We start from the raw sequence: 27,945 nt of genomic DNA, 5'->3' as shown, positions 1-27,945 counted from the left end.
TTTCGTAAAATGGTTTGTGTTCCACCCAATGTGGAGAAAGCTAACACATCCAAGGCACAATATACAAGAGGAGTAAATCAGGAAAATTTTATTTAAATCAAATATCAGTGGAAAAGCATTCAGTTTCTCATGTAGTGATTATGAACATCCTACGTCAAAATTGTATCACCTGTTGTGAACACGCTCGCAGCCTGTTTCTTACAGATTTAATAAAGCGTAATTAAAAGGAAACAATACTTCCATTCAGAATCTTTTTACTGCACCAGGAATGTTGAATAAGTCACGGAATATCATTAGAATGTTTTATATCCATTTTCCCTTGATGACCTATCATTAAAATGTAATCTTCAAGATGTAGTATAACTTAATTCGTAAAACACCAAACATAAAACACCAGAAAAAGTAGCTGACCCTCGATTAATAAACATGAACTGGGCTCAATTCCGCAAAGTAATTTTTTAATTAAATCAAAATTTAAAACATCAAAAGGTATACAGAGTTTATGACCGTGCGGAGAATTTCAGATTTCCACACATTTGTCTGAACATAATATTGGTTACATCCAAGTGCTCCTAATTTTAAGTCATATACATCCGTGAAAATCATCGAAATTTTGACTTAATTCAAAACTGAGGTGAATTAGTTTTTATTGTGTTCTGCATCTTTTATCGAGACATTTCTATGTTTTGGGTAATAAAATATATATGTTAAACGCAAAAAAGTGACCTGGATGTGCATACAACAGAGCCGGGAAGTTAGAGTCTAGCCATATACGTTCTTCATGACCAGGGAAGCTTGCTCCTGAAATGCAAGAAACAGAAATGAATTTCTACACAACTGTAGAATACCTGACGGCTAATTTCGAAACAACAGGGTACTGAAGCCAAGCTGAATCTTTACATCCAATTTTTTAGGTATTTATCTTCTGTGTCTACCTGTCTCAGCCCGATTCCCTAGTAACCCTAGTCTGAATCTACGCCAGTTGCACCCGACGTTTTGGGGTCTTCTTGACAGATTGCTTTGAGTGCTCGCGCAGCAGGATCACTCTGGAGTCTCGCATCAATGCTGTCACTGTGATTTTGAATTCAACTCAATTCTGACTTCCTCTGTAGTGTAAATGGGAAGGTTTGGCAGTAAACTGCGGATGGTCGTGTGTTTCCCTTGGGGGGAGGGCGGGGGGAACCTGTCCAGTTTTTCGTTCAACCACATGCATTGCTGGCCGCCGTCGTATAAGTGAAATATTCTTGAAGTTGGCGTAAAATGCAAATCAAAATAACTAACTAAATAAGTACCGGTTGTTTATCAAACACCATGGGATTTACAATGGTTGTAAACTTATGGTTGTCAAAAATTTACCACACATCCTTTCTAAGACATATTCTAATGGCTGTTTACATGTCCACATATTAAGCAGCTGGTTTCTCTCTGAGAATCTCTCTCTGCTCATGGAAAGCATGTATGCAAATACCTGTTAAGTTTCTTACCTCCCCTTTTTCGTTGAAGAGCGACAAGACGACATTTCTACCCATGCCAGCAGCTTCTCCTTCGAATACGTAGTCCGTGTTGGTTTTGCCTTTGAAGCTTTTCGTCACAATCTGCAGGCATGAAGAGAAATATTCATGTCACAAAGTGTTATGATCGTGAAGCTTGACGGCCATGAACAGTTTGGATAAGTGTAGTCAGGTAGCCGTTCTACTCACAAATCAAACAGTATACTCATCCTCATTCATGTGAACTGTTAAACTCTAAAATAATCTATTTAATAGACTAAATACTATGGTTTTTAAGTGATGTTAGAATAGATTTTGTAATTTCTACAAACTACCGTGTTATATATTTCAGAATTGTCTTTTGTTTGTGTAACGAGGTATTATGTTCTTCAAAATATGATGTTCCGCTAGCAATCTATTCTGCCATCAATCAGAAAGCATTCTGTTAATTTTAAGGGGTTCGTTTTGTGTATTACAGCAATTTTGGATAAACAGTAAATAAGTTAGCTATTACCATATATAAGAAAAGACTACCTAACGGTTGTAGAAAGACAATTAACTCTGATTTAAGGTTGTTTGAACACGTGTATGAAGTGTGTCAACACAAAATGGCCTTGTACGGATATCCTTTATAACTGTAAAAACAATAAAGCATTTTAAGAGATCGTGTTTGATTTAGTATTCATGGCGTGGACACATAACAAGCCTTTTTCTTCAACATATTTTCTGTATGGACACTAGGAATGATAAAAAAATTAGGTGGTTTGTTGATAATAAATTTATTTTAATGACAAGTAATAAATGAGTGTCAAATTTTGCACCAAAATTCAATCAGCTTTGTTTCAGAATATAAATCGTATACACAAAGATTTTACAAATATTCACAACTGCATCAACATTCGTGGAAATATCAAACGTTGCAATGATTATATAACGATTCGGACATTTTTTAAACTTCTGCATGGCATAAACGTTTACCCGAATTGTCTTTCCCGGGTTCAAAGTCAGATTCTTGAATTTGAAATGTACGTCCTCACTTCCCCGTCCACAGTCCTTCTAAGGACGATACCGTCCATTTTCTCAGCCTAGAAAAAAAAAAGAAATTAAAAATACGATGCCTTTAAAATGTTTATTATATTCTCTAAATAGCACAATGACCAATGAGCCTCTTACCGATGAGTAATGAGTCTGGTTCATGCTGGCTTCCTCTCCGGTGGTAGGTGGGAAAGTTGTGGATAGTCCTGTGGTTGGTCCGGGTTTCCCCCGGGTTCTGCCCGGTTTCCTCTCACCATAAACTGTGGCTCCGTCGTATAACTTTGGCACATATAACATCTATCCATTTAGATATACATGAGACAGGAGTCCTGATTTAAGCCACAGCGTAACAAACCCGAGCAGGATTCGAACTTGTGACCTCACACTTTATGTTTCAATGTCAGAGGTCATTTGTCTGTAGTACGTCTTTTGGAAATTTTTGTTAATGTGAGTGTGTCTACTAGTAACAAATAAACTTCTTAATTCTGGTTGTTTTAAATGAAAGTAAGAAATAAGGAAAGTAAGAAATAAGTAAAGATGAAAAGGATCCGAAGACGGCAGTCACCTTTTCTCCTTTGTTCCTGATGACAACGTACGAGTTATCCGGGCTGGTCTCGTCCACTGACAGATTGCCAGATGATGTCTTATGTACAGTGGTTTTGATGGACATCTCGGAGGCCAGGCGCTGACTGGAGAACTTGCTGCTTTCTGCAAAATTCATTACATTATAAACATAGGTAAAACTAAGAAAGTAAACAAGTTTTGTCCCACGAAATTAAGCTATTGTAATACAATACCTGGATAAAGTCAGACACGCAATTCAGTCCTTTGAAAATACTGAAATAATTATTTACAATCAAATCCGTGCGTGCTAGTTAGAAAAAAGTTAGCATCGGCACCCGCTATGGGTCACTGTTTGAAAAAAAAAAGAAAACATTTTTATTTTAGAATATATGACTCAAGTTCAACAAGACATTCAACATTTGCTCACGGCATCATTTCAAAAAGAATAATGTAAGTTTTAAGCCTGGGGTCAGTGCTTAAAAGTAACTATAGTATTTCTCGTTTGTCTGAACCTAAAACCAGAGTTTAATTAGGCAGTTAGTTTACGGCACTCTGCCCTAGTCGAGGTGAGGTTTTCCGATTGTAATCTGTGCATTAACCAAATTTTGAGCTTCAAATGTTGATTGAAGCTGAAGCAGAAAATTGATGTCACGCACAGTTATCTCCCTTTACAAGACTATACAAGTGTATAAGCGGCTATACCGGAAATTCTTGGTCAATCGATAATCAAATCAAGTTTCTGTATTTACTGAGAATGTCTCAAATCATTGCCTTTCAGAAAATGCAAGACACGTACATATACAGATTATAGTGTTCTAAATGATTTTCTAAAGTTCAAGAAGTTACAACAGAATCGGATTAATAGATTTCAGGAACATTACCACAGATTTCGAACTGTAAGCCTACCACGTGCATTGATAAAGGCAGAAATACTGCTGAATTTGCGCTTGTGTGTTCTCTGCCCAAAATATCCGGTATAGGTCTCTGTGATATCCCGGGATGATAAGGGCGAGCCATGCGGAAGACATGTCATGTCCTTAAGTTTGGTTCAAGCTCGGTTGTTAAATAAAAATGGAATGGCATTATTAAGATAATTTTACTATTTATTAGACACTTCATTTATCACATTTTATTCATAATTTCACTTAGCAGGACAAAATAAGCACAAAACGTGTTTGAATCAGTTAACATAACCGTAATTATACAAGAAGAGGGGTGAAAATAACCTTAAATGTATCTGTAGGTTTCCTGACGTGCATAAATCGACTGTTAATCAGGAATTCTTACGAGACCTGGGGATGCGTCACGTTAGACCAACTGGAAACACGATGTTGTGACACTTGTACATCAGGTTCAAAAGGTTAAAAGATAAAGCAGGGTTCGAGTGACGTAAGGGTTATGGAAAATTACTCGCGTCTGCATGGCTAAACGTGATAACATAAGATAACGGGTGACATAAGGGTTATGGAAAATAACTTGCGTCTGCATGGCTAAGCGTGACAACATAAGATGACGGGTGACGTAAGGGTTATGGAAAATAGCTCGCGTCTGCATGGCTAAACGTGACAACATAAGATGACGGGTGACGTAAGGGTTATGGAAAATAGCTCGCGTCTGCATGGCTAAACGTGACAACATAAGATGACGGGTGACATAAGGGTTATGGAAAATAACTCGTGTCTGCATGGCTAAACGTGACAACATAAGATGACGGGTGACATAAGGGTTATGGAAAATAACTCGCGTCTGCGTGGCTAAACGTGACAACATAAGATGACGGGTGACATAAGGGTTATGGAAAATAGCTCGCGTCTGCATGGCTAAACGTGATAACATAAGATGACGGGTAACGTAAGGGTTATGGAAAATAACTCGCGTCTGCATGGCTAAACCTGACAACATAAGATGGGCTTTCAAGCTGATTTCCTTACTTTGAACTCCTGCCTCTCGTTTGTGCAGCATCACAGAAATAAGAAGGTAGGTCTTTGCTTTCTAAACTTCATGTGGGGTACGTTAGCGATGCAATTAGACATATGGTTTAAGGGTTTTATTTCTGTTAAATTAAAACCCGTGCTTGCCATTGTATCACCCACATTATATCCTGTACCTGTGCATGAAATCATTGTACCACTCATATTATACCCTGTACCTGAAGACTGTTTGTCGTCTGGGTTAACGAAATTATTGTAACAGTCACATTATACTCTATACCTGAAGATTGTTTGTCGTTCGGGTGTACGGAATTATTGTAACAGTCACATTATACCCTGTACCTGAAGATTGTTTGTCGTCCGGGTGTACCAAATCATTGTAACAGTCACATTATACCCTGTACCTGAAGATTGGTTGTCGTCCGGTTGTATGAAATTATTGTAACAGTCATATTAGTCCCTGTACCTGAAGACTGTTTGTCGTCCGGGTGCATGAAATCATTATAACGGTCCCATTATACCCTGTACCTGAAGATTGTTCGTTCGGGTGAATGAAATCATTGTACCACTCATATTATACCCTGTACCTGAAGATTGGTTGTCGTCCAGGTGTATGAAATCATTGTAACAGTCACATTATACCCTGTACCTGAAGACTGGTTGTCGTCCAGATGTATGAAATCATTGTAACAGTCATATTATACCCTGTACCTGAAGATTGGTTGTCGTCCAGGTGTATGAAATCATTATAACAGTCATATTATACCCTGTACCTGAAGACTGTTTGTCGTCCAGGTGTATGAAATCATTATAACAGTCACATTATACCCGGTACCTGAAGATTGTTTGTCGTCCGGGTGCACGAAATCCTTCACTTGATGGATAATTTTTCCAAAGATGGATCCCTCGGACTGAGTTTCGCCTTTCTCCACTTTCATCCAGTCGTCAACACACCGACGAAGACTGACAACAACAACAAACGCGACATGAAACCAAAAAATGCATCGTGGCTGCATTTTACGTCTTAAATGAAATCAGATAGAAAAACAAATATATGTCATGCAAAGAAAAAAATAATTATCACAGGAAGTTAAAGTACAAAAACAATGATACAAAATACCAAACCAAATAGGGTGTAACACTTTAGGTTTAAACTTCACATAAAATCATTAAACAGTTTCAAAATTTGTAATTTAGCATTTAAGTCTACAGTATTTACAATTTGCATAGACGGCTGAGGTTTAAAAACAATGATAAAAGACACAAAAAGAAACTGTATTTGTAATTTTAGGTTTCAATTTTACTCTAAATTAGTAAAGAGTTATAGTATTTTTAAGTTAGCGCTTAATACTACTGATTCATCAATGAAATTAGTGCAAATTTCATTTCAATTTTATTGATTAATGTTGTTCACATACACGTAGAGGAACCCCTTGATTCATCTTAGTGTGGCACCACACTATAAATGGCTGATGCGAAGACAGAAAGAGAGTTTCGATGAAAGCAGAGAATGGTTGATTTGATGTAAAGACTAGTAAAAGTCAGGTACCTCTACGTACCTACTTTGGTCACCCTCCAGCAGGCGCCTGTACGCCGCTATCTCTAGCTCCATGCTAAGTTTGGCGTCCAGGATCTCGTCCAGCTCGGCACGGACAAGTTCCAGCTCTTCCTCCAGTTCAGCATAGTTTGTCTGTAACTGAGTCATCTGCATGTCCCAGTTTCTCTCGCTCTCCTCGAACTCTGTCATCTTGTCCTCGTACAGCGATTTCCAGTGACCCACCTGCACATAGATATTTGGAAAAACATCGAATACAAACTCTGCAAGCTATTGTTTCATGTGGCCCTGGATTGCTGTTATTTATTATCTATTTCACTTAATATTCTTTAACAAATACTCAAAAAATTTTCATTTACTAGTATACGATGACTGTCAGTTTTATGAGCGACAGAAAAATGGAGTCCTGACTTCAGCTAGTTATCGACAAGCTTCTCCACATGTCGCGCACAGATACTCGTGGGAGACTCTCCCACTAATGTGGTGCGAGAATATCTGTGGCGCGACATGTTAAGGTTCTTCACTGAAAGCTAAAATTTGCAAAAGTTATAGTCACCAAGACTCCACAAACCGGCACCTCATGTGTTCCAGCGATTGAAAGGCAAGCATCTTTAGCTGCTACTGGATAATAGCAAATAACTGGATTGCTGTTAATGCTGTAAACCACTGAACGTTCTTGTTTCATTTTATCCCTTTTGCCCTTTTATGTTCCCTAAATGGACGATATTTTATCAAATGTTGGCGGTGACCTCCAAGACTTAGGATTAGTCATGCAAGAAGTAATAGCATACATTCCGAAACACGTGTCTAAATAATCCTGATTTTATTGAATTTTCTATTTCAAAAGGAAAAGATATTAAAACATGCCTGTCTCTCAAGGTCCAGAAGTTGGCTGCGCAGCGTTTGTAGGCGGTCGCGTGACTTCTTGGTTTCCTCTTTGCTCTGTTCCACCTCGAGTGTAGAGCGTACATTGCCGGACTGTATCTGCGAGATCTATGTAGTAATACAACGTCGTTATGAAATGGGAAACAGTTGACGATTTATTTAGACGTGCATATGTTGCTTTTATTATCAATCTGATTGCAGCAACAGAGCACACATTAAAGATTTTGTATCTGATCAAAAAAAAATGAAGATGTTCATCAGATCAGGTCAGAATTCAATAATGTCACAAAAATGAATCAATTTTCACAACATATATTAACCTGAGTAATTATTGCACAGAACAACACAATCAGCAAACTCACTGGCGTTAAGATTGGAAACGATCTAATGGAAGACAAAATCAAATCTTTCATTAGCATTTTACACTTTTGAGTCTACACATAAGACGTTGTTGTCAACTGTACCACAGTACCATAGTTTTCCATAAACAGAGTCACTCAGATGATGTGAACCAAAAAGCCGTACCAGCCATTCAACAGGTATCTATGCTTTCACAAAGCAGCCATCTTGTTAATGATGCTATCCAGTTAATCCTTATGCATTTTTTTCTGCATAAACATGACCCTGTTAGTTTCACCGCACAGTTATGTCGGGTCTTTCTCACACAAGGGATCTAAAGTGTATTTGTGAGTTAGAAGAGGGCTGTTGAATAGAGTACAGCTTCACCTTGGACGTATAGTTGGTCTCCAGTTCGGCTTTGATCATGTCGACCTTGGTCTCGTACTCTGCCTGTAGATCCCGGATAGCCACGGCCAGCTCACTCTTCCAGTACTCACGGTTCTCAGCCGTCGTATCTCGGTACGCCAGAGCACCTAGCTCCTTCATTTCCTGGAAGTTTCAAAATATCTTCGAAAATGCTTCGCTGAAGTTTGAAACCATTATTCACTCTGGTCACACAAATCTGGCCGGTAATTATGTCTAATAGCAAAATGACGACCTTCCAGTATGGCGGACTGGACAAGACACAGCAGCATAAGATACAACTCGCATTCTTAAAAGGCGCTCCGCATAAAGCACCTTCATAAAAGAATGCTAATATGTACATGGAATAGTTTTTTAAGATGCTTATCCTGATGAAGGTGTACCCTACCTGGTCATGAACTGATTTCAGGAATTCCAACTCTTCCTCCAAACTGCGGACCCTATTTTCCGCATGGACTCTCCCAAGCTGTTCACTGTCCACAAGCTACAGTCAGCATTTTTTTAAATACAGAACCAGTTGGAATTAGAATAGCATTAGACTTAGGTTGGAAACATGCAGCTTTACTAAATGTTTATTTTATGCTGCACTCAAGAACATTTCACTTTTATGTGAAGTAACAAAAACAGGGATCATGACATCCAATAGGATCTACCACATCAATGATACAAAATATAACAGCAGACACTTTTATAGAACAACCCTTCACCAAAGCTAAATTTGTACAAATTAACCAATTACATAGAGGTAGCCCATGAAAGCATGATGAATTCCAACTAGGGGACAATACTCTACTACAAGAACTATTTCAAGCTGATAGAAAAATATGAACTCGTGTCCAATCTGGATCCGAGTCTAAATTATGACAACCACAGAAATGAAATGTACGTTGTTTAGTAAGCGACATTCTCGATAAAAAATGAGAAGAAGAAACCGTTATTTTCTTACGGCCCGTAACTTGGTAATCTCATCAGATTGCTCGGTAGTTTTCTTCTTCAGCCGGGTGTTTTCTTCGTCGAGGAAACCAACGCGCCTACGCATGAGACCGACTTCCGACTCATAGTCCGCTAGCTGGTTGTGCTCTTCCTGCAAAGTCTTGGTCAGTTTTTCGAAGTCTTTCTTGAGACTGATGAAGCTGTGAGACAACAGCAAAACAACATGAATGGTGGTTAAAGTTCTAGCGACAAGGAATCTGGTAATTAAGTAGCCATACAATATCTCAAAAACTCTGCAAGATTTGTGTACTATCTGTAAGCGGTTATACAGAATGTTATGGTCATTTATTTATCTATTGTTTTTTTATTTATCTTTGTCACCGTACAAAACATATGTAACTTATACTATGGTGGTCAGGAACCCGGATGGAGCCCTAGGAATCCCACTACGATGAAGTGAATCTGAACACAGGCCATTGCCAGTGAATGGAATATATTTGGTGCTTAGCTATTTTTTGGAAAAACAAAAAGAACAAAAGATTACATCGACCAAAAGATTACATCGACCTAAAAATTGACGTATTTTACAGCCTTTATCGCCATATATAGAAACAGTCCTTTTATACCAACACAAAAAATAACTTAAAAGCTGTTTTGTAGCCATGTAAAAGTGGGACAAGTCTACAGACCAGAAATATCTCAACTAAATTACTTCAGTCAGGTTTTCACTCGACTTTTATAAACTACAATGAATTTGTTTGATATAAAGATTTGCATCTTTTCCCTTTTCAAAAAGAACAAAAATAAATGTAAAATTTCAACAGGTATAGGCTTGTTCTCAAGATATTGCGTATTAAATGTACGGAGGTACATTTATAAATAGCTGGCCTAAGTAAGCTAATATTTTGTGACACTTTTAAATTAAATAATCTTAAAGAGCAATTATTACGCTTCACATAAACTTTATTAAGTGGATCTAATGTTGGTTTGTTAGGTAAAGGAAAGGTTTGGGTAAAGCTGAGTAAAGCTGGGTAAAGGGTAAAGTTAATATAGTTTGTACAGTTTCAAGTTGAGATCATTTAGCTTCTAGACAACCTGTGATATTTAGGCCCTACTAAATAACAACAGCATTTGTTTTAACGAGTTAATTTCAAGGATAATTTCCCGTGGCTAGGTCACCATGCTCTGACATTCTCCGTCATTCAGAATATGTCTTTAGTCTCGGATCATGTGGTGTATAGATGGACTGTAGAGTTCACACATCCGCTTCTACCCTTAAAAGCAATAACCACGCATGCGTTGAGTCACAGGCTGATTTCACATAGCCATTGTGCAACGTCCACGTAATTACAAGGGCGTCATTACAATTAAAAACCACATAGAATAACTATTTGGCGACGAAGAGATAAGCTGGTGCCAACCTAGTGTTTTTCACTTGTCATGAGCAAGAGCTATGTTAATGCAGGTCTACCCTGTACTGTACATCTTTAATTATACCTTAACATCTGAATGACTTCCGTCGGCAACAGTGTGTGCTTTCAAGTGACACACGAGATAAAACTGTATACCCATAACAGATGTCCCAATTCTTCGGTTGGATTTGAATAAAATTGTCAGTTTTGCAGAAATATTATGGCGACGGTTGGGTTAGGAAAATTCAAACTACGGGGTGGTCAATTGAATATTTACCCGTACTTATTAGTTCTAGGTATTTTACTCTGAAGTGCACAAAGTGACTAAAGGGGATAGAGAATCGACACTGACTGGCTGACAATTTCCTCAGTAAAAGACTCCTGACTTGTTCACGATTGAGCATTTGCCCCATAGTCAGTGCAAGGGGCTTCAGTGCAAGACGATACGCGCATTTTTCAGGACATCGCAGAAATGGCATAATGTACTCATCTTTTTGTAAATTTAGGGGCCTCCGTGGCAGAGGGGATTAAAAGGCCAGCGCGGCGCTATGACCCAGGAGCCTCCTACCAGTGCGGTCGCGGTGAGTTCAAGTCCAGCGTTTGCTGGCTTCCTCTCCGGCCGTTCGAGGGAAAGTCTTGCCATAACCTGCGAATGGTCGTGTGATACCCTCATGTTCTACCCAGTTCCCTGGGTATGGCGTAATCTATTTATTTATTTGATTGGTGTTTTACGCCGTACTCAAGAATATTTCACTTATACGACGGCGGCCAACATTACGGTGGGAGGAAAGGGTATGGCGTAAAACACCAATCAAATAAACTAATAACTAATAAATGTAAATTTATAAAACATTTTTGTAACCAACTCTGTACTTTAACATAAATCCCATAGAATACTTCACAGGGAATTTTGTCATGATGACATGGGCCTATTACATACTACAAATGTCAGTTCTGACAAACTAAATAATCTTACTCATTCTGAATGTCAGCTTTCTCCTCGAGAACTGATTGCACCCTGATCTCCAGTTGCGCTTTCGCCCGCAAGGTGTCGTCAACTTCCGCCCGGGACTCTGCCAGTTCGGTCTGGTACCTTGCCTTGATTTCACGGGTTTCTTTACCCCAGCTTCCTCGCAGCGTCTCCAGTTCCTTGACCAGCTTTTTGTTTTGGGCCTCGAGGAATCGAACTTTTTCGATGTATTTGGCAAAGCGCTGGTTCAAATCCTGAAGCTCTTTCTTTTCCTTCTCCCTGTTCTGTTTTGCAGACGACACCAGTGGAGCAGACGACCGCGAGGAGTTTTTCCCGATGCCGCGCACCGTGTTACTCGATGACGTCATTTTGACCGTCACGGCACTTCTTGGCACAAATGCATTCTTGGTCGTTGATGTTGTGATGGTTTTCGAGCTCGAAGTTTGTTTGGATACATCCATCGTTGTTGAAACTTTCTTCACGGAGACAATTTTGCAAAGGAAAAAATGTTCAAATTCAGTAATTCATGTTTTGCTCTTTGTATGCATATATATTTTGCAAAACTATGGTTACGCTTATTTATTTATTTATGAGATTGATGTTTTAAGGCGTACTCAAGAATATTTTACTTATACGACGGCGACTAGCATTATGGTGAGAGGAAAACCGGACAGAGCTCGGGGAAAACCCACAACCACCCCCAAGTTGCTGACAGGCCTTTTAACGTACGGCCGGAGCGCTTACTGTTAAGTTGTGAGTCATAACACTGATATTTCTTGGTAGTATATAACTACTCATTCATGAACTGATAGTTGAATTATGGTGATATTAATGAAATTATTTTTCTGTTATTATCACAAGTACAAGTTTTTTTCTATCTAATTTATGCACATAATTTGCAAAAACCTCCATTTCTCGTTTGGTCTCAGTTTTGCATTCTTTAAATATATGTCACGTATAAGAAAAATAAACTATTTTTACTGTTGCAAAATTTCTTAAAATAAGTGTTTTAGGTAAGATAGGTAACTTACAGCTGTTGCACCAAGGAGGAACGAAACAAGGCACTGCTGCTGACACGGTCCTCTACGGTGTGCGGCCCCGTCCCCAGCGACAACCCAGATATAACCCACACTCGGTAATGATCCTTACCTCAGTTAATGACATCCAGTGTCAAACAATTGCCACAGCTTGGAGCTAATTTCAGGCTATATGCTATTATGATTACTGTTAGCGATAAGTGTAATATTTTGACCGCGGGCTTAAATGGAGTCGAATGAAATAGCACCATTTATATAGTTACGCTATAAAAGGGATGATAAAGAAACGTTTTATACTCGCAAGTTCCAAGTGGGATGACGCCCATACCGTGTTTTTGAGGATATACGTATTGATTATTTCTTTCCCATTTTCTTCGCTAATATTTTGTTCATACAAGCAGAGTCAGGACGGATAAGATGTTTGACAAAAATCGTTAGGTCAGAACCCATTTGTTGTGTTTCACGACGCACCAAGACACCAGTTGATTCAGTGGTCAAGACATTTTGAGGAAAGGGGTTGTTCTCGGTCACTCTTTTTCTTCGGTGACTTATTTTCCTCGGTGAATTATTTTCTGAAATACGAGTCACCTCACGCTAAATCTGATCGATTCTTGACCAATGAGTGCTTGAGTTCTTGGGGTTTCAAAGGAGAAGAAAACTTAAAAACATGCCACTGTAGGCTGAAAAGAGCACATTTTTTTCTATCTGGTGGTGCCATCGCGTCCTCCATCTTTAACACCCTGTAATTTATGCTGGGGGTGTGTGGCCTCTCAGCCATTAAGAGTCGTTAAAGCTGCTGGTTTGTTCGTGTAAACTCGGAACCTACGTCCAACATTCCGGTTTCCCGATCTTCAAGCGGAAAACGAACTGTACTGTTCGCTACCCTCTGGGAAGAAGAGTTGTACCGGAAATGTACGAACTGCATTTCGGCGATTAAGGGCAAAATGGAGTCGCCCACAGAGGATTTTGGCGTTGACTTTATTTATAATTTATCAACTTGAGGTACATATTAGAATTTTTATGGCATGCACCTGCAAGGAAATGCATACTCTTTTCAATGGTATTTGATTGATATTCAAATTTTCTTCTCCTTTAAGTCATATGACGACGAAGGAGTCCGTAAAGCTTATATAATGTCCCTCCTTGTCTCAGAGCGGATTTCCACCGCTCTTCTATCTTGTGCTACTTCACTGAGACGACTTGCCGAAGGCAAGTAAGCCATCTCACCCGAGCCATTATACTGATACGGGTCATCCAGTCGTTACACTTCCCCTAATGCTGAACGCCAAACGAGGAAGCTACAACTTCCTCTTTTGAGGTTTTAGGTGTGACCCGATCCAGGATTGAACACGGATACTTGACCAATAGGGTAGCAAGGAGTTAAACCAGCAGAGGTGTCTACGGCAACGGTTTTTTTAGCAAAGTTAGCCCGACATCATTCTCTGCAGGACAGTGATTTCCTCCGTGCTCTAGTTGGTGTCATTTACCCACACGGCGGCGCTGGAAGGAAATTAAAAGTGACAAGAGGGAGGGTACATACTCCCAGCACATTAGGAGAGGATCCATGGGAAGGACAGGGAAAGCTCCGCGACGCAAGATTGTCGAAGAGGATTTTTCAACCATTCCGAGAGATAGAGTCAGTTAATTTTAAAGAGTATTAATTTAATTCACATTTATAAATAAATAAGAATGATCTGTTTCATGTACTGTATAGACTGTCACGGAAGTGGAATTGTTATGGCGTAATAAACAGACTCCTTTCCTTCCATTCATAGTATCCCTGGTGACCACAGGAAGAGCAGTGTACGTCCAGTGTCAAAAACTGTCTGTAGGCAATGCAGAGACGTCACACACCTTTCCAGTGGAGGTTTTTGTACACAACAGCTGCATACTTCAAATGGGCTTAGTAACTAATCATAGCTGCAGAATTCAAATCAAAGGATGTGATTTATACCGTGTGGCAGGTATGAGTCATTTTCAACAAGCGCTACACTAGTGTTTCACACAGCTCAAATTGTCTGTAAACCTTAGGGCTAATGTTAGTTTATCACCACAACCAAATTTTGTGTTTCAGCTAGTTGTTAAGGTAATTAAATAATCATATTATTGCAAGATATAATGTGAATGGCGGGTTATATAAAGGCAATAAAAATGAGGTACAATTTTTATACAGATACCGATTATGACTGTTGCTGAATAATGAACATTGGCATAAATAAAGCTGGAAGTGTGTTGAGTCATAACTGTATGTGAGTAACGGGTGGAGGATTTATTATTCGGGCCATACCGAGGTTTGAACTAGGATCCTCACAGTGATCTACCAATCGAACTGAAGGCATATTCCCAAATGCAACTGCAAGCATTGGCTCTGGAAAGCTGCTTCCGTTACATCTGTACTTAACACGGCACCCCTGCAGTCGTTAAACCTGCCAACTGTGCCGTTCTGAAAAGGATTCCACACACTGCAGTTGTTGAATTCTGTGGAAAACACGAGGAGAAAAAATCTTTACACAAAGCTGGAAATAATGATTCAAAAACAATATTAACTGCATGTATTTTAACACTTTTAACTTCATCTTTCCCTTATCGCTTCACTGAAGGCGAGCCCGTAACTGTTTTCAGCAGGCTACTTCAACCTACGGTCTAGATGGCCACTATCAACCACCATACGGTACAGACCTCAGATTGACCAATGAAATATGAAGACAATTTTATGAATATTCATGAGGTATAATAAATATAAATGTCATTCGGGAAGGTTAACAACCAAAACAGAGACTGATAAAAGCTGAAATGACTATATTAATTGTTATTCAAAACTAGAAGGCATTCCGATATATTTACGCTCACCAAATGTAGGCGAAGGGGCAATACTCAGCAGTTGTGTCCTATCTCACAATCCATTAACAAAAAACTCCTGGGTCCGAATGCAGACTAATACCTCCGGCAAGGAGATTATGTTTTTGTTCGCATTTACTTTTCGTCTGTCAGTCTGTCAGTAACTTAGCAGAAAAACAATATGAACGGGCATGGATAAAATGTTATGCCCAGCCTGTTCTGGGCCCAAACGCCAATGTTGAGTAGAACTCGGAATCCATGAGTGTGTTTAACGATTCGTCACCACTATGTGATACAGCACAAATATAGGGCATTTCCTTCTTCTTCTTTGTGTGTGTGTGTGTAGGGGGGTGGGGGGTGGGGGGGAGTGTACATTTATGTTCGAACATGATGCCTACATACAAACTGTAACATATCCCATTTAGGGCGTGACGTTTTTAGTCAGGTGTTTGTGCGAAACCGGGATACGGTCATCTATACGACAAAACAGATGTTCGTCTGTACCAGCCGTCAATCAGAATGGACGTTCAGGGTCAACAACCGCAAGCTCAATTTCCAATTCAATGTTCAACACAAATCACCAAAGAAATCAGTATATAAAGTAGGAATTAGGACGTATTCATTCAAACAGAAGTATAGTTAGCAGTTTAAACTGATAAAGGAAAGACGCAAGAAATGTTCCAAGCGAACAAATAAAATCAGTACCCAAATTCCGTGATCTGCTCGTTTATAAGTTGTTGTTAATCAAAATCTCAGTTGCTGACAAAATTCTAACTACGTTCACATTGCACTATCATGTATACAATCGTTCTGACTTCATTTTTTCTTCAACATATGACTATATTCTGACAGCACTGTATTATATACATTGCGACCGCATTCTGCTTGTGTGATCGGGTTGTATTTTGATTACACTATTGTATACTTCGTGACTAAAGTATATGTTCTGAAATTTCTAAATGATAACATTTTGACTAAAAAATTATATACATCGTGACTACCTGTGCTGACTATTTATTTTAATATTATATCCTCCTTCGAGGCATTACCTAGAGCCATCAAATCACCTGCCATGTGACTATACGCATCCGATATTAAGTGTTACTCTCCTAAAAGATCACGTTCCGCGGCGTCGAAACCAGCCGATACTAGGAGAATGTCCGCTTGAAAAGCTTTCGCCACTGGCACTACAATTTGGTTAAACGCAGCCAAGTATTCGGCATTTCCCATCTTGTCACCACTCCATGGAATGTTAATGTTGAAATATTTGCCTGCCAGGAATATTATAAAGAATATTATAAAGAATATTATAATGGCTGTGTGAATATTTAAACGGAGTTCAAGTCCAGCTCATGCTGGCTTCCTCTGAAGCCGTCCTTGTTAGGGTCAGACAGCAACCTGCGGATGGTTGTGGGCTTCCCCGGGCTCTGCCTGGTTACTTCCCACCATAATTTGTTTTATGAGTATTTGCTTTGTATGTACCTGGTTGCTATGGCGATGTTTTGTTAAAGTAACAGAATCCCTGATTTTTGTCTTTTTCGGCGTGATGTCCTGGCGGACGGACGAGAGCAAACCCATTCTTCACCTGGGAAATTAGACGTTAGAAATCAGATAAAATTTGCTATCAAAGTTAACATGCACGTATTAATTCAGCAGAAATTTATGATAACCTAAACCTATTTGCGTGTTGATGTCAGCTGTGAATAATCTTTGAGAATGACTGGCCAATAGATTGAGCTGGATTACTTCGTTATTGTAATTAAAGAGAGTGTCAAATGTTCATGTTACATTTCAAGGTTACATGGAGATATTTCGGCTTCATTTTATAGTTTTGTTGTCAATCCTGCCATGTTGTGTAGCAGTTATATAAAATTTCTGTCTGCATGGGATAAATAAACTGACGCTTGCTTTAAAACGAAGACCTGTCAAGCGCCCGGCATCAGGACCTGCTGGATATCATTTTATTGATGTTAAATGTTCCTTTCCCAGCTCATAATGATGACGTCATAGTGAACACGGTACGACGTTACACTGGAAACTTAAACGTTGTAACATTGTAAACGTTACAATTAAGATATACCCCCCATTGTATCGATGAATATAGACGACGTTTTTAACGAGACGGAACGATGAGTACGTCGATTATTTCCGGAGGGTGACGCATGGATATCGTAGCAACGGACACGTGACGTCGTTGATTGTGACGTTACCATCGATAAAGCATACGTTCTTCGGTCATAGCATCGCACAGACACGTTGTCTATTCAGGTAAGTCTGGATTCTGTCAAGCTGGACTAATGTAGAAATACACAGTAGTTCTTGATGGTCATACTATGGATGTTCGACTTAACTCTGTATGTGGAACTATCTGAGCTGTATTTCCCATGCAAATTGACTTCCTACCTCTTAAATATTATAACAGTGGAGAATAGACTTAAACATTGTAACTGTGTGTCAAGCGCTGATGAACGACATACCTTTTTAAAGGCTCTTCTCGCGCACCAACATAAAAGTTGAATATTTGAGGAAAGGTTGAGGAAAAGACTTCTAAAAAAAGAAGTAGGCATCACTAAACAGACCACATAACATAACATGCACTTACATATACTTTCATTCATTTTTTTTTTTTTTAGATTTTTGTGAACAGAGTTAAAAGTGTTGAAACATTTGAATTCTAAGATAGGCTTTATGGACAGTACTATCATAGTTTAGGAACTCTGACGTCACAGGAAGTTTTCATAACTCTAATCACGCCAGTGAATGTTTGAACAGCTCGTTTGCCCCATCAGTAAAAGATTACTGAACTAATGTTGTCAAAAATTCCTTTCTTCTGGTGAACGCCAGGAAAAACAGACAATGTGACGTCAGCTTTCCTAGATACCATCAGTACTGCTCATAAAGCCCACCATAGTATTTCAATATTTGAATGCCTTTCTTAAACACCCTTTTAAAAATCTGAAAAAGTAAACGAAAGTATTTTTAGGCATAGTTGTCTGTATGATGAACCTTACTTCATATTTTAGCTTTCATTTACTTTAATCAGATGTAAGAAAACAAATACACATGTTGAAAACATTAATATTTGAGAGATATTAGTGAGATAACATGTCTTACGAAAGAACTTAAGCTTGTCAGTTACGTTTTGTTATACATGTATATTAGTATACATAGCTCCACGTTAGCTTATTAATATTTAAATCAAACATAATCATTACGTCTCATTAGCTTACAGTTTTCAATGTGTAATCATATCTCTTTCTATTTACACAGCATCATGATATTTCTGACGTTCATCGCAATGGCGGCCTACAGTTGGTACGGCATCAAACCTAGCAATGAGGAAACTAACGGTAAGCAAAGTTTATATTACCAAACGTTTGGATAACTCTGTTTGAAGATAAATAAAATGATTGTGGTCTTAATAGTGTTTTGGACATATATGTGTAATACATACATCATTTAATATTTCTATAAATTCTACGATATCATCACTGGGAGTACATAAATAAATAAAAAATGAATAATAATAATAATAATATTTATTATTTATATTATATAACGAACTACATCATGCAATACACCACGTAAAATTATTTTCAGTTTACCCTTAAAAATACTTGCTTCGCCCTTTTCATGAACAGTTTCTGTGACCTGGTCACAATGCCGATTAAACTGTCAATGTTTCGTCATCGCGTCATTTAGTTCTTTAACGCCATCACGTTTAGGATTATCATATCTCACTATGGCTCAACATGCAAGATTTGGAAGTGATTAAAACCGCTAAGATATCATCGTTCAATACTTTATTGCACTTATGCCTACGATTTGAAAAATTAGAGTAGAAAAGTCGAAACAGAATGTAGGCATAAGTGGAATGGAGGGACAAGGGTGGGTGAGTGAGTGCTTGGGGTTTAACGTCGTACTTAACAATTTTTCAGTCATATGACGACGAGAGGGACTGGGATTAGAATTAGTCAGCCGATTATCGGATTATAATATTCCGCTGAGAAGCTTACGGGGTGCCCTAATCCCTTGCGTAGACATAAGTGCAATGAATTAATTTTGAATCGTAGTCATCAATGGAAGACACCTTTTCCATTTAGCCATTGCGTATTACATGAAAACGACCAGATCTAGAATATGATTCCTCCGCTTCATCTCCATATTTTTCTCGCGTGATTTTATTGTAAATTTTGTTGTAGAACAATGGCTTTGAATAATATTGCTATGTTATCACCACAATTATAATTGCTAAGGCAGCAATCAGAAGTTCTAGGTTTAATGACTACTAGGCAAAAAAGATTTATGCTTATTATTCAAGTAATCAAAAATCCTGTCAACTTCACAGGCTCTGTCTACTTTTGTTCACACAGGTCATGGAAATACCGCTTCCGGTAGCAGGAGTTCGCCCTCAAGCGGCAGGCGGCCAGCAGAAGCGTGCAAAGGAGCTGCGACTAAGAAAAAACCATACACATATTGCGGAATGAGGAAGGGTTTCCTCCTGGGTTAATTTCCCCTTATCCCGCAAGGCCAGCCACCAAAAATAGTCATCATTATGCTGCTAGGCCTTTTATTGTTCATATTTTTTTTAATCATAAGCTTATTTTACACTGCCGCCACATCATCCAAATACCAATATTCTTAATTTCCTCCTGTCTCATTTTTAGTCAAACTTTTTGGCTGTCCTCCCTTACAAAAAACCTGTTTATCTGTGCTCTCCAGTACTGTGAATAATATTTTCGATAACATTTAGGTTTAAAAATCTCTTTAAATTAGGTATAAATAAGACATTCACGTAGGAATGTCACGTCACATAGATCAGTTCTTTACGACAGAAAATATCCAGTTGCCCGGATGTTGTGTTAGCTGTGAAGCGTAGAAAGATGGACTAAGAACTGACTCGAACCTGACGACAGTTAGAGGGCTTATATGGAACAAAGCCTCAGGAAAACTAGCTCTATGTGTCTCTACAACTCATTGGCGAAAGCAGTCCAATCATGTTAATTAGTATAGGAAGAGAAAGTTGTATTGGCAGAGGAATCAATTATATTACCTTGCCACTGAAAATGTTCTATATTACTTTGTCTTTCGAACATATAAGCAGTGGTAATATATCGAACTTGGGAAATTCGTTCACCTATTTCGGGAGATGTATGTTATATCAGGTCTGAATTATCTCGGAGTGTCCTGCATCATCCCAGATAACCAGTACAAATCCAACATAAAAACTGAGGATATTTACGTTGTTCACGCTCAAGGAAAAGTAAACTCTCTAAAAACTCTCTAAAATCCATGGCTACGCCTGTGAAGTATGGCTCTTAGTCTGTTGAATATTACCCATCGTGTGTGGAACATCTGTATTTATCTGTGGAACATGCCTTCGTCCGTGTAACATAATTCGTCGTTTGTGGAACATAGTTCTTAGGCTGTGGAACATCGATCATCGTATGAGGAATATCGCTCCTAGTCTGTGGAACATTTGTCTTCGTCTGAGGAACATCGCTCGTTGTGTGTGGAACACCTGTTTTCGTCTGTGGAAGATGCCTTTGTCTGTGGAACATATGTCTTCGCCCGTGGAACATAATTCATCGTTTGTGGAACATCGTTCTTAAGCTTTGGAACATCGGTCATTGTATGTGGAATATCGCTCCTAGTCTGTGGAACATCTGTCTTCGTTTCTGGAACATTGATATTGGTCTGTGGAACATCAGTCTTCGTCTATCGAACATCAGTCTTCCTGTGTGGAACATCAGTCTTCTTGTGTGGAACATCAGTCTTCGTCTGTGGGACATCTGTCTTCGTCTGTAGGATAGCGTTCTTCGTCTGTGGGACATCTGTCTTCGTCTGAGGAACATCGCTCGTCGTGTGTGGAACATCTGTCTTCGTCTGTGGAACATGCCTTCGTCTGTGGAACATATGTCTTCGCCCGTGTAACATAATTCATCGTTTGTGGAAGATCGTTCTTAGGCTGTGGAACATCGGTTATCGTATACGGAATATCGCTCCTAGTCTGTGGAACATCTGTCTTCGTTTCTGGAACATTGATCTTGGTCTGTGAAGCATCTGTCTTCGTCTGTAGGACAGCGTTCTTTGTCTATGGGACATCTGTCTTCATCTGAGGAACGTCGCTCGTCGTGTGTGGAACATCTGTCTTCGTCTGTGGAACATGCCTTCGTCAGTGGAACATCTGTCTTCGCCCGTGGAACCTCTGTCTTCGTCTGTGGAACATCTGTTTGCCTGTAGAACATCGTTCTTTGACCGAGGAACATCTGTCATTGTGGAGCGTCGCTCTTGGTCTGTGGAACACCTCTCTTCATGTCTGAGGAATATACAGCTGCCTCTTCGTAACATCATAGAGATGATTTAAAACATCTTCGTGTACGAAACACTTAATTGAACTCATATCTATGTCTTTAACACTTCACAGCGACACAACATCCGGGTTTTTTGTATATTTTCCATTATCTACATATATGTAATTCTGCAGTTAAACTGTTGTCTTGCTTCTGTTAACACTGTACTACTGTACTATCAACAGATCAAATGTCAGACAGAAATTATGCTTTAAATTTTCCCATGTATCAACGTTTTAGTACAGCTTTAACATCATCCTGTATTCTGCTACATTTATGCATTTGCAATGTGCAAATACGCGTACACTCAAAATTTAATATCGTAACTTCTGAAATTCAAAGAAATATTACTGTCAAATGGTTAGTATAATAAAGCTAATGGCGGTTAGTACACATAGATGGTCCTGTTATCATTTTTTAAAATATTACATCTTTAAATAAGCAGCCGATTATTTTATATCTCTAGTTGGTTGTCACGCATGTTGTCACGCATGTGTATAACATTATTTAGTACATATATCTACTTTCTTCCTAAAGACTTTGTTACTTGTTGCTGGCCCACTTGGCTCTCAGCACTGAGAGATTACAACAAAGAAACATGACTGGCTGGCGCGGTGTCAGTATCATGTTTTGGGTGGGGTGTCATGTCTGGTGTGTTCGGCATTATGCTTCAGAGGTGGCAGCGCTTTAGCGGCTTGGACTCGCCCTGCCCCACAAAGCACAATATATGTACACACACCTAATGACTCGTCGTCGTCATATGACTGATAAATTGTTTAGTAGAGCGTATTACCAATTATATATAGATACAAAACATTGAAAAGTTTGCAAACTCGTCAGGCTACAGCAGTGTTTCTGAGCAACGGTCAGGTGGTCTCGTTACAACAACAAGACGTCGCAGAAGAACATACGTCACGTGTCTGGACTGCGCAGTTACAATATTCTGTTCGGTAATTCTGAGATTTTAGCTTTTCACTGAACGACAATTGAACTGGTTAGAAAGCAAACGAGAAGTAATTGTCAGATGAAAGACTATTAAATGTGGTTCAGACAAATAGTTCGATTATTATTTTTTTCAGACGAATAAAATACATTTGAAACTTTGAATTTTATGGTCGCCTTTTCTGACCACACTGGGATCAGTCACATCAGGTTTTTGCTACTTAAAAGAAGGCCGGATTCCTTCATCCAGAATGCACATGGATCTATAAATGTATTCGCCGAATAGACCTAGTTGAAATTAAATATTTCAAGCAAAGAAATGTGGATTTAATGTCACTGATACCACTGGGTAATTATAAACCATGGTAGAATCCACGGGGTCGCCACTGCGTGGAGGACTCGAAAGAGGTGAATCTGCGTTCTTCGCGATCTTCACGCCTTCCATGGGGCAAGAGGGTGCGGGTGGGGGTGGGGGTGGCTATGATTGCAGTCTAAATGGCCCCTATTAGGCACCACACAGTACCGACCTCGGATAAACCAGTGCAATATCGAGACAATTTTATGAATATCCATGCTGTACAACAAATGTAAATGCGGTACACAGGCTTAGTGCTGCCGGGTGAGTGTAACTCTGTGCTTTTTACCAAGGACAACAAAAATATTACTCGGGAACGTTAACAGCCAAAACACAGACTAGTAAAAGGTCAAATGGCTGTAGTACTAGTTATTCGTTACTTGAAACTTTTAAAACTAAAATAGAGTAAACCACTTACAGCGAGAGTAAATCCAGAGCAGCAACAACAGTGTGATAACTGGCAAATGGTCGCACGTAACCGGTGAAATACAGCCTCTTGTCAGTTTACCTCAGTTAGTATCTTATTGTAACTGTTCACGTAAATGCATCATGATCTTCCGAGAGCGCAAACCTCATTCGCTGCTAAATAATTAAACTCTCCAAATGCAGACTGAGGGACACTACTCTTCATTTGTGTCCTGTCTCGCAATCTGTAAAACAATTCCTGGGTGCAGACTGATAAGGAGCTTAATTTTTTGTCCACTTTTATTTGTCTGTCTGCCGGTCTGTCTGTCCAGCAACTTTACAGATAAATTTATGGCCGGGTATAGATACAATTTTGTGCCCAGTTTGTTTTGGGACGAAACACCAATGTTGATTAGGGCAGGTTTCTGATCCGACTCCATGAGTGTTTTTAACGATTCATCACCATTGCGAAATACAGCACAATATTAAGCATTTCCACTTTGTGTCTGGCAGATAAATACTATTTTTCGATGCAAGCGCTATCTTGAGTAGTTTTGCCACAATGATGCCTATGTACATGTACAAACTTTAACCTACCTCACTTAGAATGTGACATTTTAGAAGTGTTTTTACAGTCAAAAGTTATTTTGCGAAACAGGAATCTGGTAAACTATGCGACAAAACAGACATTCGTCTGCACCAGCCGTCAATCAGAATGGACGTCCAGAGTCAATAACCGAAGGCTCAGTTTCCAAAACAACGTTCAGTACAAACCACCAAAGAACTAAGTACATTAAGGTAGAAATTTGGACGCATTCATTCCAACAGAAGTGTAGTCAGCAGTTTAAAATGATGACTGAAAGAAGCAAGGAATGTTCCAGGCGAACAAATTAAATGAGATCCCTAATTGCCTGATCACTTCGTTTATAAGTTGTCGTTTATCAATACCAATGTCTCAGTTACATGAGATTCAGTGACATTCTCAGTGTTATTCTGATTGCTGATAGAATTCTAACTACGTTCAGGTTGCATATTATACACATATCATTTTGACTACAATCTGGTTTCAACATATCACTATATTCTGACAGCACTATTACATACATTGCGACATTGCGATTACAGAAAGGGCCAGTACTGCATGTGTTCTGTCTTTACTTCATTCAATGTGTTCTTTCCGTCTGCGGACACATTTTCCGCAATGTCTGCTCTTCTCTGCACTTCGGACTGTGGCCTATCATCCAACAAAGCCTGAATACACGCCTCAACACACTGTGCCATTGCTTCAATATTATATCCTCCTTCGAGGAAGAGAATGATTCGTCCATTATATAGTTCCTTTAAATCGCGTACCATGTGACCCTAAACATCCGGTGTTAGGTGGTACTCTCCTAAAAGATCGCCTTCCGCGGCGTCGAAACCAGCCGATACTAGGAGAATGTCCGCTTGAAAAGCTTTCGCCACTGGCACTACAATTTGGTTAAACGCAGCCAAGTATTCGGCATTTCCCATCTTGTCGCCATTCCACGGGATGTTAATGTTAAAACCTTCGCCTGCCAGGAGAAAATGTATGAAGAAAATATTACAGTGGTTATGTGAATGTTTAAACGGTGGCTTATTAATGCAATGGTATTTGGCGAAAAACAGCAATCTGTTGAATAAAACTAAAATGAATGAGTGCTATGCAACTTCATTAGCGCCAAGTCTGAGAAATGTTAATTCGACATGTTCTTTACATGAACAAGGTAATTCGACCGGGTTTTCATACCGGTTTACTGTTGTTTTCGGATCAGAGCCAATCAGGGAACCAGAAAGCCGACATACCTATTCCTTTGCCGACGGAAGTGACTCCACTTTCACGTAACGAGGGATAAAACTTCGCTTGGTCAAAACGATGAATGGAGATAAACATGACGTCATCGTTTTCATAAAACTCCTGCTGGGTGCCGTTGCCATGGTGAACGTCCCAGTCAAGAATGAGGATTTTCTTTACAAGGTGCCTGTATTTGCTCTGTATGTACCTCGCTGCTATGGCGATGTTATTGAAGAAACAGAATCCCTGATTTTTGTCTTTTTCGGCGTGATGTCCTGGCGGACGGACGAGAGCAAACCCATTCTTCACCTGGAACAAAAATGGCTATCAACTGTATATAGGACATATATATATTTATCATATACCTATGCGTGTTGCCCGCCTGGGAAAGCCTTGCGGTCCTTGACTGGGATTTCCATGCAGTGCTGACCTACTTACACGAACATGCGATTTATTCTCCCTAAACTTAAGACCCAGAAAAACTAATAAACTTTTTCTACACTGTCTACATGCTAACATTATGGGCAAAAAGGTCATATTCAAATATTTTCATCATTTTTTTGTGTCGTCTACTTCGTGATTTTTGGCGTCAAATTACATTCCCCAATGTTGATAGGCATTCCCCAATGTCGATAGCTAGGCCAGAATTCTAGCTCGAGACGTTTGCAAGTCATCTGCACATTAAATTTTCTCCTGTAAATATTTAAATTCGCCTTTTCCTGTTCGTTCTCCTTTCAAAAGGTTGTTATTGCAACTCAAATATTTCTGGATTTCCGAACTGTTAAACTGTTTATCTTTGGAACTGTCCTATACTGTTAGTGTTACCAGTGCAAACCACGCCATTATGGAAGCTGAGGACAGCAGTGACTCAGACATGCCAAATTTTGACGTCGGATTTTGGTCGGACAATAAGCTGCTATCCGACCATGACAGGGATTTTCCTGCTAGAGTAGATGCTTTCGAACAGGAAATTTTGGTCACCGACGCCCATGACAACCATCTAAAACGGGCGACATTTCCGAACAGGAGGCCAACTTTCGTTGAATGCGGTGAGAGGGAGAAATCAGAGTTTGTCGTGTCAATGAGGAACGAAAACACTGTCCGGAAGGCGGAAAGCGTAGTCAGAATATTTTCTGGACTCCTGCGAACCTTTCTTCACGAAGATGATCGGGAAATTGAGGACATACCACCCGTCCAGTTGAACAATTACGTTGGATCGTTCCTTTTTTCCCTGAGAAAACACGGCGCTAGCGAGTATGAACCAGATACTCTGACCAGTTACCAGAGGGCCATAGAACGCTATCTGCGTGAACCTAACTATGCATATAGCTTGATTTTTGACAAAGAATTTCAAACTCCGCGTGACATCCCTGCTTCAAAACGCAAGGAGCTCAAACAGAAAGGCAAAGGGAACAGACCAAACAAAGCTGAGCCGCTGACAGAAAATGAGGAATGTATACTGAAGGAAAATAAAGTAATAGGGAACCATAGTCCGCGCGCACTTGTCAACAAAATATTGTTGATGAATTCTCTTCATTTTGGCCTTCGTGGAAGGGAAGAAAATCGTAAACTCAGATGGGGAGACGTGTCCTTAAAATGTGATGAACAGGAGACAGAACACTTGGAGTACAATGAGCGCGACACTAAAACTAGCAGTGGTGAAAACCCAAACATGCATGTCCGCCTTTTCCAGCGCTCGAAAACAAAGATGACTGCCCGGTAGAGGCGCACAAAGTCTACAAGGACCACAGGCCACCAAAAATGTGCACAGCCGAGAGTCCATTTTACCTCGGCATCAATTACAGAAGAAAAGCTTTCAGTAATGTATGGTACAAATGCCAACCAATGGGAGAGCACACCCTAAAATCAATTATGAAAACCATGGTAAAACGATCGAACTTACTTGGACGTTTGACCAAACTACAGTGCCCGCAAAACAACATGTACCCGTCTCCTTCATGCTGGCGTAGCTCCCACGACTATTATGCAACTTACTGGCCACAAAAACGTTGCTAGTATAAATAATTAATAATGTTGCTTCTCATGGTATGCAGGAAAAGATGAACCACATCATTTCAAATGCACCTGTCACACAGCCTTCCGCTACGAGCGTAACTCTTCCTCCCCCAACCCAGTACATCCACAGAAATTGATGCAGCTGTCCCATCATCTTCTACAGTACAGAATGATCTGTTTGTTTCACAGAATTTCACACATAATGTAAACCATGCCACTAGAACATGTACAACTGCCGGTATTTTCCAGGGTGCATCTTTCTCAAATTTCACGTTCCACTTCAATTTCTGCCACGGATCAGCTCCCCATTAACTTTGTTGACAAACTCTTTCAAGAACTCACAAAGACTTCAGCAAATTTAAAGAAATTTTAGTCATCCACATGTAATTAAATCTCGTCTTCACTTCTAAAATTGCTGGTTGACCTGATTTTTTAGCACACTTTACAGCTTCTATACTCAATTTCAAAATGCCGCTTGTCAGGTGTGAGATGATGTTTATATGAACGTTACAGTTCTTGCATTCAGATACCATCCGTGGTTTTGAAAAGCCAGCTATACTTACTTGATGTTGTATAAATAATATTTTCACGATTTTTCAAGCCTTCCTTTTACTTTATTTTTTTTATTTATTTTTTTTTTCTTCTGCGG

The 27,945-nt window shown here is 39.4% G+C and overlaps 2 protein-coding genes across 2 annotated transcripts; both read right to left on the bottom strand.

The window, feature by feature from the left end:
- Positions 1-218: 218 nt before the first annotated feature.
- On the bottom strand, positions 219-12,613 carry LOC135480535 (70 kDa neurofilament protein-like). The gene is made up of 12 exons (XM_064760390.1): positions 12,569-12,613; positions 11,544-12,013; positions 9,169-9,355; positions 8,611-8,706; positions 8,187-8,348; positions 7,443-7,568; positions 6,580-6,800; positions 5,856-5,983; positions 3,091-3,233; positions 2,469-2,575; positions 1,485-1,595; positions 219-801 (listed from the first exon to the last, which is right to left on the bottom strand). Exons 2-10 carry the CDS (start codon positions 11,996-11,998, stop codon positions 2,495-2,497), a joined length of 1,599 nt encoding a protein of 532 aa, XP_064616460.1. The 5' UTR covers positions 11,999-12,013; positions 12,569-12,613; the 3' UTR covers positions 219-801; positions 1,485-1,595; positions 2,469-2,494.
- Positions 12,614-24,829: 12,216 nt separating this feature from the next.
- On the bottom strand, positions 24,830-26,123 carry LOC135480900 (uncharacterized). The gene is made up of 3 exons (XM_064760828.1): positions 26,106-26,123; positions 25,292-25,589; positions 24,830-25,020 (listed from the first exon to the last, which is right to left on the bottom strand). Exons 1-3 carry the CDS (start codon positions 26,121-26,123, stop codon positions 24,830-24,832), a joined length of 507 nt encoding a protein of 168 aa, XP_064616898.1.
- Positions 26,124-27,945: the final 1,822 nt, after the last annotated feature.

The sequence above is a fragment of the Liolophura sinensis genome, chromosome 13 (genome assembly GCF_032854445.1).
Source record: "Liolophura sinensis isolate JHLJ2023 chromosome 13, CUHK_Ljap_v2, whole genome shotgun sequence".
Lineage (NCBI taxonomy): Eukaryota > Metazoa > Mollusca > Polyplacophora > Chitonida > Chitonidae > Liolophura > Liolophura sinensis.
The sequence above is the reverse complement of the archived record's forward strand: the minus strand, read 5'-3'. Positions and strand labels throughout refer to the sequence as shown.